Here is a 12,689-nt window from a genome sequence, read left to right as displayed (position 1 = left end):
TCAAATATATTTTCAAATGTAATGCGGAAGAAGCAAAAACCAGGTCTAGCGTGGGTGGGGCATGGGAGGGACAGTCAGTTACAGACGGACAATCTGGCCGGAGGAGCTCGAGAGCAAAGGTCCAGGCGGAATGTCAGTGGAAAAGGCTGGAAAGGCAGCTGGGCAACCCAGTCAGCTGGTCTCCATGAGGGATCTGGGGACGGCAGACATTGGAACTTACTAGGAGCCAAGACAGAAGCAACACAAATTGGTGGAGAAACGAAGGCCAGAATGAGAGGGTCTCATGGGGTCAGCCCTGTGGAGCAGGAGGAGACTCGGAGAAGAGTTTCTGATCTCAGCAATTTTGAGTGGACCACTCGGTGTCCAGCCTGCAAGGATAACTTACCTCAAAGCCTCCGTTAACAGAGCTGGCTCAAGGATTGACCAAACTCTGCCTGTATTAGAGATTCTCCATGGGTCTGGTGGAGGACAAAGAAACAGAGACTCACTAACTGAGTCACTCACCAGCAATTAACACCACTGGACATTGTTCTGGGCTCTGAGTACACACTGGTTAAGCAAATGGACAAGAATCCCAGACCTTGCCTTCAAGCATGAAGCAAGTGGTATCGTGTTTCCTAGCCGGACCGTCAGCTCTAATGCATCTTTCGGAGCAAAAATTAATATAAGACCCGGTATTATATTACATTATATTATATTATACCAAGTCTTATAGTAAAATAAGACCGGGTCTTATATTAATTTTTGTTCCAAAAGACGTGTTAGAGCTGATTGTCCGACTAGGTCTTATTTTCAGGGAAACACGGTAATAAACAAAAATAACCAATTAAACTAACCATATGTGAGAAAGTGGGAGGTGTCACAGAAAAAGTAAAACAAGGGAAGAGGCAGGGGGAGTGGGAAGATCAAAGTGCGGCTGCTTTGAGTTGGGGGTCGGTGAAGACCTGGCTGAGAAGACCCTTGAACACAGACCCGGAGAAGGTGATGGGCACCGATGGATTTGGAAGTAGAGCCAACACACTTGCTGACAGATTGGGTGTGGACAGTGAGAGGAAGAACAGAGTCTTCCTCTGTTCTGCTAGATAAAATGTACCGGCTTAGAAAAAACTTACTGTGCGTCCTATGCACACCTGAGCTGGGGTGGCTCGAGCGGTCCTACTCTGTGCAGTGTTTGTGATGGCTTGTGCGTCCCACAGCTGGTGCCTGAGTGGGGTGGCGGGAACAGCTGCAGGGCCCAACATCTTTCTCCACATGGCCTCTCCATGTAGCAAGCTCAGGTTTTGTCACAGCACAGAGGTCTCAGATAATCAGAGCTTTACATAGTGACTGAGTTCAAAGAGGAAAAAGCTGCCCATGCCCTCGAAAGTGTAGGTTGGAAGTTCCACAAGTTTACATTAGGAAAGCGAGTTACAAGGCCAGTCCATGTCCAAGAAGGGGGGCACCTGGACTCCACCTGTGGATGGATGGGTGGAGGGAGGCACTGATGGTGGCCAGGCTGTCCACTACAGGTCATCTCCGAGGCTTTTAGACCCGTGTCGGAGCACGGGAACTTGCAGGAGGTGAGACGAGCGTGACTCATGTCACGGGTTGGGGTGGGCCACAGTAGAGATGAGGAGTTTCGCGTGGGGACATGTTAGAGTTGAGCTGTGTGTTAGACGGCTGAGGGGCGATGCCGTGCGGGCAGCTGAAGACAGCCTGGGGTTCAGGGACAGGGCTGGACGGATGTGCTCCCTGATGAGTCACCGGCTCGTGGGTGGTGTTCACAGCCATGAGGCTGGAAGAGAATGAATGCAAATGGAGTCATTAAAGATAGAAATAGAAGAATTCCAAGAACTGAGCTCCAGAACATGCTGGTATTTGAAGTCAGGAAGTGGCAGAGGCGACTTTCCAGGAAACGACTAGGGAGGTAGTTAGGCTACGTGGCAGGAGACCAGTGATGGCAGTATTTGCAGGAGGAAGTAATTCATCAGGGCAAGTGTTCTTCGGAGTTCCTGTTTACTAACGATTCAGGTAGGCAGAGAGAGCAGTGAGTGCACGCTCAGCATGGTGGAGATGTGGAGACAGACGAGACTGCATCTGTCAGGTCTGGGTCATGGCCCCACCTGCTCAGTGAACTCGGGGGCAGCCCAGCCAGAGATGGCACCTGGAATCACAAACTCATGCCCTTGTGAGAAGCCTGTAGCTGCCGCATTAGAGGGACTGTCCCAGGCAGCCCTACCAGTCAGGCGGCGCTTTCAACATGTCCGGGAGGAAGGAACATGATTGATCCCGGCCGGCGATTGGCATCACACCACTCTGTCAGTGTGTGGCCGTTGAGGGCATTCGTGCCAGGATTTCATTTTTACAAAGATGTGAAGAGGGAAAGAAGCCGGCTCTGAAGGGGGCTGAGGTTACCAAGACGGGAACCGGGGCAGGAGATCCATCTGCCTGACAAGCGTGTCACCGGGAAGACCACAGGAGCTCCCTCAAGCAGAACGTTTGCCAAGACGAGTCGCCCCCCACGCCTGTATCAGACATCGGCTACAACATAGACTGAGGACTTTCCAGTTGTTTCCCTAAGAGGAGGTGGGGGAGAGGGCGGTGGCACCTGGCACCTAAACGGGTGTGACAGGGTGAGGACAGTCACCTGCTCTTGTCAACCTACCAGGGCTGCCCTGTGACCACGTGTGTTATGTCACTTAGCAGCGTTCTCACTGACAACTACTGTCACTGGCCCTCAGAAGACTGCACAGGAGTGTACTGACAGAGCTCTTTATTTAAAATGGAGGGAAGCAAGAGAAATGACATCAGAATTCTGCAAAGGCAGGACTGCAGACTGAGCCCCGAAGCTGGGTGAGTGACTGATGACCCGCTTCCTCGGTCTGCACTGTGGGCACGTGCGTTTGCTCTGCGGGATTTAACAGCTGTCAGCCAGTAACTAAGTAGGACAATGGGAAGGGACCTCGGAGCAGCCACGCCCTGGCTTTTCGTCTGTTGACTTCCTCTCGCTGCACAGGTTTGGAACTGACATGAGCAAATCTGCCAACAGGGGAGAATTGAGTTTGACAGTATCTTTTCAGAAAATCGTTTTTCTGATTTTAGTGGAAAGATCCACAGCGTCGTGTGCACTGCCTTCCCATGTGATGCATGATGAGGTTAATTCTGGAATCATCGTGGAGGAAGCATGACCCTATTCTCCGCTTTGGCCACCCCTACCCCTGGCCATGCCCCCAGGGCGGTCAGACTAAGTGTTGCAGGTCTCCCAGGAAAAGCTGCCCATGACCTTTCTTGCCAGGAGGCTCTTCCATGCCTCCTGCCGCATTTCTGTCCTTCTGGGAGAGGTGCAAGATTACAGCCTGTCCCTGGGAGACGGACACTACAGCCTGCATTTCCAGTGTGGCACAAGTCACGACTGTGAGTGTCAAAACTGCTGCCAAGATTCTGGCTGATACCGCAGCCGTCATTAACTAACCTGTCCCTGGGATGAGGCACACGGAGGGGTACTAACTGGAAACGGGTCTTACCAGGGGACCGATGACAGCCTGCCAGAGATTTCCACTGGGTGTGAATGCCCGTGAAGGGGGCATCACAGGAACGATCGGGAAAGCTGCTTTTTACTCCAGAGAAATGGACTCATCATGGGCACTTTCCACCAGAGGGGTGAAGGAGCCTTTCCTCAGCTTTGAGGTGAATCCGATGGTCTTCTACTGGCCAGCAAGCAGCTCATAGGGATATGATACAAATGTACTATGCTGCTAAGAACGCAAGGTCTCAATCAGACAGCCTGAGTGATCACCCTGCTCCCAGACGTTCTTGCTTAAAGATCTTGGGAAAGTGACTCCATCCATCCCTGCCCAGTTTCCTATGAAATGGAAATGATACTGGCACCAAGTTCACAGGCAGGCAGTGAGGGTTAAACATGCTAAGGTGCTTAGGACAGTGTCAGATTCCAAATACCAACTACTAACCATATACGGGGCATTAAATACACAGCATTATTTGTGTACATTGGCAGATGGACTGTATGTCTAGAGATCTGGCTTCCGCTGCAGACTTAATACCTTATTCCTTTGTAACGTGGAGCATTTCTGTACCTTCTGTTAGCACCGAGGTGGCAAACAGACATTTGGACACCGTTCTTGATCTGTCCTTTCCCATTTTGTGGCAGATGTGGGTTAATTGCAGCCCTCTTACACCCCGAGGCCTGGGTAGGTTTTAGATGTCTTGTCCACACGTTGTTCCCAGCAGCCACCATCAATTAGTCAGAACTGGCACGAAAGCTAAAACTTATTTGACCTCTCAGCTTTGGAGCATACGAGCTTTTAGGGAAATAATTGCTCTGACAGTCTTGCCCAGAGCCCTGCTTTGTCATACAGGCTCAGTGTGGTTGACAGGCCACCATCAGAGGCTTATGTGTCTGTCATAGCACCACACCGTGTTCATGGCCAAACGTGTAAGAGGGCTCTGGTTGGCACCAGGGTCCCTGCGGGCGCCTGCACTTGGCAGTGGGCTACAGCATCTGGAACTCTTGTTGGAAGAGTCGCACTCAGAGTTCCCTTGTCATGCGGAGGTGAGGAGAGGGTGCCTGTGACAGCCAGTGATTCTCCCCACGCCGAACCCCAAGAAGTTTGTTCTTCCCAGCAAGCCCCTCGCTCCCACAGCCCAAGCTCCTGGGCACCAGGCCCTATTGGCCAGATCAGAGCCTGGGCTGCGTTTCCTTTTGTTTCTTCAAGAGACTGAGACAGATTCTGACTGTCACTGGATGGCAAAGAATTCACCCGCAGTTACCTCTGAATATTCTGTCCCTATTACAGAAGGAAGACTCTAGTCTGGTGTGTTGTTGTTTTCAATCTTTTACCAACAGGTGAATTTTTAAGAATACTAACAGACGTGTTCTATTTTAAAACGCACAGTGTTCAGTAAAGGAAGACATCTGAGCATGCCTTACTAGTGCTTATCATTGATCAAAATTTTCTTGTGCACACATTTCGTCACTTACCTTGGGGGACAAAAAAGTCTGTTTAAATCAGAAGGCCTTGGAGTGATGAAAATGTCATGTGGGTATGTTTAGACTATCAATGGTCAGTGATGAAATGGAGATGGAATTTTATATATCAAAATAAGGTTCCTATAGTCCTGTAACAAACAACTGGTTAGCTAAGCGTTAACGTACAGTGGCCTGGACCCCACCATGCCCCTGGTGGGGCCAGGTAGACCCAACGCCCTGCCATTGCAGAGTGCATTATGTTCTCTGCCCTTTCCTAGAGTACAGAGCAGAGGCTAAGAGTGTAGAGGGCGGAGTCAGGCCTGCGATTGAACTCAGACTCCATCACTTTGCTGTGTGACTTTGAGCAAATGACTTGGTCTTTGGTTTTCTCACCTGCTATGATCAACATTACATGTACTCGAGGGCTTGACATTGCTCTGACTACAGCGATGATTGTTAGACTCTCTCGGCATTTGTGAACAGAGTGGTGAGACAATACTCTACTTAAAATGTTCACACCTGCTATGTCTTCAGGACACTATCTGAAATGCAGAGGAAGACCACCCCTTTCTGAGAAAACAAGTGGGCAGTAATAAAGGTCCTCCACCCCTTTAATGCACGAAGTCACTCATTTGTGTGTTGACGTCACTAGATCCCAACGCTGGCTTTGGCCTGTGGATGCTCTGGCCTCCATCTGAGAAACGAGCCTCCTCCAACCTCCTCCGTTCTGGCTCAGCACACGTGAGCTGCTCTGGAGAGAACCTCCTCCAGTTACTCGTGTCCTACAGAACAGATGGAAGGAAGGCTGGCGACACTGATGTAGGCAGATTGCTCAGTCAGCCCCATGGGGGGCTTCCACTCCCTGCTGGGTGCTGTGTCAGCCACAGGTCCATACAAGGACTAAAGCTCTCAGAACTTTCATCTCCACACCAGACACCTGTTCGTGATCCCAGGGAGTCTCTCCTCAACCTTGTTTGACCATTCGACGGGCTCTCTCTGGGGCCTTCTTCTCTCATAGGGTGTCACATACTAATTCTGCATTCACCACATGACTCCTACATCCATATTTCCAGCCCAGACAACGTGCCTGAATTCCAGGCCATCGTTTCCATCTGTTTCTTCCTGCATATCTTCACCAGCATGGCCCAACTGGGTTCATTGGCATGTCACCTCTACACCAACCTGTTTCCCAACCAGCACTTCCTCTGTCTGTACCTGGCCATGAACCAGGAGCGAGAACCAGAGGACTCACCGATCAAAAATAATAACAGTGACACTAACAATCATTAGATGTTATCTGATAATTCATTAATTTTGTTATCCAATTTTCACAACAGCCTTAAGAGTTAGGTCTACCATTACCTCCATTTTGCAGATGGGATCATTGAGACACAAAGAAGAATCCCTCCCTTTTCCCAGGCCACACAGCCAGGAGGTGGTACAGTCAGGACTGTCAGGCTGTCTGCGTCTAGACTCCACCCTTCAGCCCTTTGGTGCATCCATCTTGAATGTAGGTCAGGTTTGACTCATCATTGCTGAAAGTGACAGATCAGATGGCAGTGAGCGGTGTTGTTGATCAGCCGTTTTAATGCCAAAAATCTGTAAACATTGCAAGGAAGTAGAATTATATGTCCTTTGGAGTCATAAAACACCACCGGACTTCCAAAAACAAGGTAGTGGAAGTCATTTCTGTGAAAACGGAGTACATGCGATGCCCCCAGACCCTGAGCCATGGGGCACAGGCGTCATGGGCTGACATGCAGAAGACAAAGGCTGGGAGGGTGCACTGGAGCCCCATGGGAGTGGACGTTTAGTTCTGCTGGAGGGTTTGGACTTCACTCTGTAGGCAAATAACGGAAGTGGGGGTCGGGGCGTGAGGCAGGGGAAGCTCATCGGACAGCATCATGACGGCACCTCCTGTGATGCGGGCATGTCCCATCTTCAGGGAACACACACTCTTCATGGGGAGCTTAGAAAATGCACTGGCAGTTGTTACGCGTTGCTGGTGCCCTGAGACCATTCTGAAGCCCCCCTAACCAACCGAGGCACCTTATGAGGAAGCCACCCAGAGGCACGCAGAGGACTTGCGTGGTCATAGCTTTGGCTGACAAGGATGGTTCTGCGAGTCGGTGTGGCTGTTTCAAGGTGACACAGCAGAAGGGGGTCCTGAGAGCTCTCCAACAGCCCACATGAAAGCCAGTGACCGTGGGAATGGGCATAATAAGAACTGAGAGATAAGAACGCATTGAAGAGGACGCTGGCCGTAGAAATAGCAGAGCTGGGAGCGTCCACTGCACAGGAGTGTTGCTGAAATGGCGTTCAAGACACAGTGTCTCAGTGCTGCTTTGGTCCCCGGAGTGGCTGAGTATGCCGCTGACGGAGGGATAAAGAACGCGCGGACAAGACAGTGCATTTAGTCCGGGGGTGTTGAGTTATAGGTGCCTGCCATGGGGCGGGGGGTGGCGGGCATCGTAACTGGGGTCACACTGGAGATGAAGTCTGGGAACACCCGGCACGTCCACGACATCTGACATCAGACAGGATCTCTCAGGAGGCTCCAGAAAGCAGGAAGCAAGGCACACGGAAACAAAACACAACAAACAACGTAGACTGAGGAGACGCAGCTCACCACACGAGGGGAGCACGTGAACTCTGGGACCCCAGTGCCTAACCTCAATGCCTGGCTCAGGCATGTTTCAGACCGACCTTGGGCGAGCTCCTTAGCATCTCTGGGTGTCAGCTTCCTCAGCTGTAAAATTAGGTCCCCCTCAGAGGGTATGATGCTTAAATAAATCACTGTTTAGAAGGCGTCTTGAATAATACCTGGCCCCCAGTCAATACAGCTTAGTTTTTTGTTGTTTTTGTCATTAAATACAAAGTATTAAAAATGCTTTGGCCCCAAATATTGATCTTAATTTTGCATTCTATTTCATTTCTCTACTGTGCCTATTTTTTCTGAAGGCTATGGTTTGTTTATCTTATTCTACTCCTAATTCTAGTGGGTCCGGAAAGAAACATTATTAAATTCACTACCTATGTCTTGTTAAAAGTAAATCTTAGGAAAGATAAAATCAATTGTTTTCTTCACAAAACAATTACCTAATAAAATTTTTTTTTTTTTTTTAATCCTCAGAAAAGTTATCTCTGGGCATACTTCAATGTAACCATCTGTCTCTAAGGTTTAAACTCATAAACAGTTTTCTCCAAATGGATGTTTCTCCTAGCAATGTTCTTCTTTTGCTTTTCCATTTCACCTTTCAAGACTAAAAGTACAAAAGTGAGTTTTTCATGTGTTCCAGCCATTCCGGCCCTTAGAGAAACAGCCCATCTTCGGCACACTCTGTGCCAGGAACCGTGCAATTTGCTCCAAATACACAGTCTCACGTTCTTCACAGCATCCCCCTGAGTTGGTTACGACACTTGCTATATAATTAATGAGAAAAATGTAGGACCCTCTGGGAGGGGGGTGGTAGATGAGGGTAAATGGGGCCAAATATATGGTGATGGAAGGAAAACTGACTCTGGGTGGTGAACACACAATGGGATTTATAGATGATGTAATACAGAATTGTACACCTGAAATCTATGTAACTTTACTAACAATTGTCACCCCAATAAATGTTAAAAAAATTAATTGGGGAACAAGAAAGGAAATGTAGGACCCTCTGAATGATCTCCAGGGAAGGCACGCTTACTCCATGTCGTGAACTACAGCTGAGCAGCTGGTCACAAAGCGAGCACTGTTCCATGGGGGCCAGTTGTCACTTTCGTCTGCAGTGGGCCACCCTTTGGAGGATGAGACATGAGGTCAGATGGCCTGTGGTGGCTCCCCGCCTAGATGTCCAGGGCTGAAAATGCTTGGGAGCCCTGGTACTGAGTGGCTTCGATTGACCTACGGACAATTGCCTTTCCCTTTTGCTCGGCTCACAGAGCACCAACCTGCTCCCACCTGGGCCCATTCGAAGGCTTGAAATAGAACCATCAGGAGCTCCTTGTTTCAGCAAAGATGTGATTTTCATTTTCCTACCAGTCTTAGGGGACTCCAGGTTCACCTTTTCACCGAGGACTGTTGTCCTGAGGATATATCACGATGATGGAGATACCAAATAGAAGCAGCAACAAGACTGCCCCCCTAAGATGAAGGTGTCAAGATTGGCTTTCTGAAGGCATAGAGAACCTCAAAAGATACATAGACCGTGCACGGGGAATGGAAGGGAAAAGAAACAGTATTCTGGTATAGAAACGGAAACTTAGGGCACCAAAGCAGAGCTAAAGCAGATTTGGCAATAAGTAGACAAGTTCCCTGCAATAAAGTGGTTGGTGAAGAACGACGTGGAAAGCTGGTGTTTATCATGACTAAATGGGCATCATCCTGTGGCTGTCGAAACTGTCAGGAAAGGTGGTGACATACAAGACACTAAAGTGCTTTGCAACAAGGAGGCTTCTTAAAAATCTTAAGCACCAGGATTTAGGTTAAAATGTCTTCGATATTTGCCTACATTCAATCCATGATCACATGATAGGAAAGTTACATGAAATTAAAGTGGCTAAGATACACCTACTAACTGGTCTCCTTAATTATTAATTAGGGAATGTTTAGAAGGGGATTCGTTCCTGACTGACTTACCCTTGGCAAAGAATATACAGTTAATTTATGAAATTAGAAAATTAGCTGGATGCAATCCTAGCCTATTTTATCATGAGAAAAGTAAACTCCAGCATGTTTCTTGAGTGGCTTGCTCTAAATGCCACAACCAAGCAGTGGCTGCAACATTAGAATTTTACTTCAACATGGGAGGAAGTACAGACATACCTGGTTCTTAGAGGAGACCCTGGTCTGTCACCTCACTCCCCCTGCCCCACTAAATGACCACGGCTGATGTGCTGCTTCTCTCTTCCTTCCAGAAGATTTACTGGAAATAAATTATTCAGTTAACATTTAACCAACACATGGTAACGTTTTACTACTATAACAACCACAAATAGCTATATAGAAGCTCCCACAAATTACTATAAAAAGCAGAAAATAATTAGACAGTGCAAATCAGAATTAGACTAGCAATATTATTATCTTAATGTATTGTTTACATGCTGCATCCCCACACCAAGTCTCTCTCACTTGTTTTAGCCTCTGCATTAATCCAGCCAGAATTTGAATTAGTCCACATTAGGGCTTAATGTATTATTTATAGCTTTTTACTGGTGCTAAATTTTCATCCAAACAACTATAATAATTCTGTCAGATTTATACAAAAGCATTTTTAAGTGTATAACATATTATTATATTAATTTTTTTTCATATTTTTTTTTCATAGACTTGAGTCAAAGGAGCCTTTCCTGTCTGTTGGGTGAGTATATGTCTAAATATTTTAAATCTCGCTTCTTTAATCGATTTTGAATTCCAATTAACAAGGTCTTCTGAGATGGTATTTTCAGCCATTTAATCCCATGTTCAAAGTCATAATGTGTGATTGAATACATCATTTCTTAGGCAACATTGCTAGCTATGTTTTATAAAAGCTTAAGTAAAATGCACGCTAAGCTGTTCAGTGACCTCAGAAATTCAGCTAAAGAATGTATATGAAATCCTGTGCCCTCAGTAAATGCCAAATAGGTTAGGCAGTATTTATTTATGGTCTCATCACGTAAACATATGCTCAGATGGTTTTGAAACTTCACCTGGTGGTATCTCATTGTGGTTTTTATTTGCATTTCTCTAATGATTAGTGAGGTTGAGCATTTTTTCATATGTCTGTTTGCCATCTGTATGTCCTCTTTAGAAAATTGTCTCTTCATGTCCTCTGCCCATTTTTTAATTGGGTTGTTTGCTTTTTTGGTGGAGAGATCAATGAGCTTTTTATAAATTTTGGATGTTTTATCAGATGTCTCATTGACAAATATCTTCTCTCATTCAGTGGGATGCCTTTTTGTTTTATTGATGGTTTCCTTTGCTGTGGAAAAACTTTTTAGGTTGATGTAGTCCTATTGGTTTATTTTTTCTCTTACTTCCCTTGCCCGAGGGGATATAGCAGTAATTATATTACTAAGGGTATTGTCTGCAAATTTTCTCCCTATGTTTTCTTCTAGGAGTTTTATGGTTTCAGATCTTACATTTCAGTCTTTAATCCATTTTGAATTTATTCTTGTGTAAGGTGTAAGGAAGTGGTCCAGCTTCATTTTTTTGCATGTGTCTGTGCAGGTTTCCAGTGCATTGTTTTGTACACCTGAAACTAACAATAAAATAAAATAAAACTTCACCTGCACCACTATTTCCTAGTCTGTCTCCTCATTTTTTGTACTGTTTCCTTTCAGTCTACTCTATTTAATGTTTCTTTCCCTGTTTTCTCCAAATTTGTCTCCAAAATCTATGTGTATCATTTCTGCTTTTTTCTCTTTTCACGTTTATTTCTCCACTACATTCGTACTGACAGCTTCTCTGACCACAAAGCTGAAGCAGATTAAGTAAGAGTACCCGTCCTCCTCTGTTGGTGTTGTTCTCTTCTACTAATAATACACGGTTGACAAGAATATACATGTACTGTTTTCAGGCCTCTTTCCAGGCATTTAGAACTAATTAAGAATGACCAAAGTCATTTTTAACTGATCTATCAAACAGCCCTTGGACTGATACATTAAAACATCTGGTTAAGGGACATTTGCACTCTCAGCATTACGGTTGATACTGTAAAGTAGAAGAAATTGTTGGAAGATGTGATGTCTGGCTTACAGGAAGTCATGCTGTAGTTGATGACAAAAAAAAAAAAAAAAAAGTCATGTCTAGGCAGCCATTATTCCCATGGTTAATGGCCAGAAACGAAATGAGGTTACATTTTTAAACAATCACATCATTTTTTTTTTTATTACTTTGTTCGTGGCCTTTGTATATGTCTGTCACTCATTGAGCGTCATGGTTCCCTCTCCCCGTCCAGTCCTCATAAAAGCATTTCAGAAGGCGTCTGAACCACAGGAATCAAAATAATTGTTCGGGACGCTGGGAAGGGAAAATGGAGTAGGTGCATTTAGTGGAGGACGTCGTGAAAGATGAAAGGTCGTGTTGATCTGGTCCACAGAAATCGTTAGAGCATGCTTCTTTCCTTCCTCGATCATCAGCTGCTATTGTTAAAAACCTTTCAGGCTGAAGAAATCTTTTATTTGGAATGCAGCATGAGCTCAAGTCCTGCCCTCAAGTCGTGAAGGCTGAAATGGTTTCTCTTCATGCCTCACTTAGTGCAGCTTCTCCGAGGCATTTCCTGTCCTCCGACTGCTCTGAGATGGGAGTCACATTTTATTGCATTGCTCTGTTTCACCAGGGCAGACCATAAGTAATCTCTGTTTTAAACATACCAGGAGTTTAGAGCTCACTAGCAGAGAGTTCTGGAGGAAAAGTTTCCAAAGAAAAATGATTTATAACTCAGCACAATGGGAAGACTAACCTGGCGGGAAGAAAATATTGTTACTCCTTAGACAGACTTAAAAGGGGTGAAACATGCAACCCAAATGGTTCTGCTGACTGGATATTTTATGTTATCGCTAAATTTCTCCATCCCCCTCCATGAAAATGATTTTAAAGGAAATTGTCCAAAAGTATGTATGAATCTCTCTCCTGACCCTGTTCAGTAAGAAACCAGGGTGACAGTGAACGTAAGGGCCACACATGAGCCTACCAGGCAATGGGTAATCTGTAAGAACCATTGTTCAAATTTGTGACTTTTATGTCAGTCAC

At 46.1% G+C, this 12,689-nt stretch overlaps 1 protein-coding gene across 22 annotated transcripts in view; it reads left to right on the top strand.

The window, feature by feature from the left end:
• RALYL (RALY RNA binding protein like) overlaps nt 1-12,689 on the top strand; it is an 846,180-nt gene that overhangs the window by 759,984 nt on the left and 73,507 nt on the right. For all 22 annotated transcript variants that reach the window (XM_074318489.1, XM_074318485.1, XM_019726291.2 and 19 more), the window contains one exon: nt 10,282-10,314. In XM_074318489.1, coding sequence (XP_074174590.1) covers nt 10,282-10,314 — 33 coding nt within the window. The remainder of the gene's footprint in view (nt 1-10,281; nt 10,315-12,689) is intronic.

The sequence above is a fragment of the Rhinolophus sinicus genome, linkage group LG14 (genome assembly GCF_036562045.2).
Source record: "Rhinolophus sinicus isolate RSC01 linkage group LG14, ASM3656204v1, whole genome shotgun sequence".
In the NCBI taxonomy this organism is placed as follows: Eukaryota; Metazoa; Chordata; class Mammalia; order Chiroptera; family Rhinolophidae; genus Rhinolophus; species Rhinolophus sinicus.
Note: the sequence above shows the minus strand (reverse complement) of the source record. Positions and strands in the feature narration are given on the sequence as shown.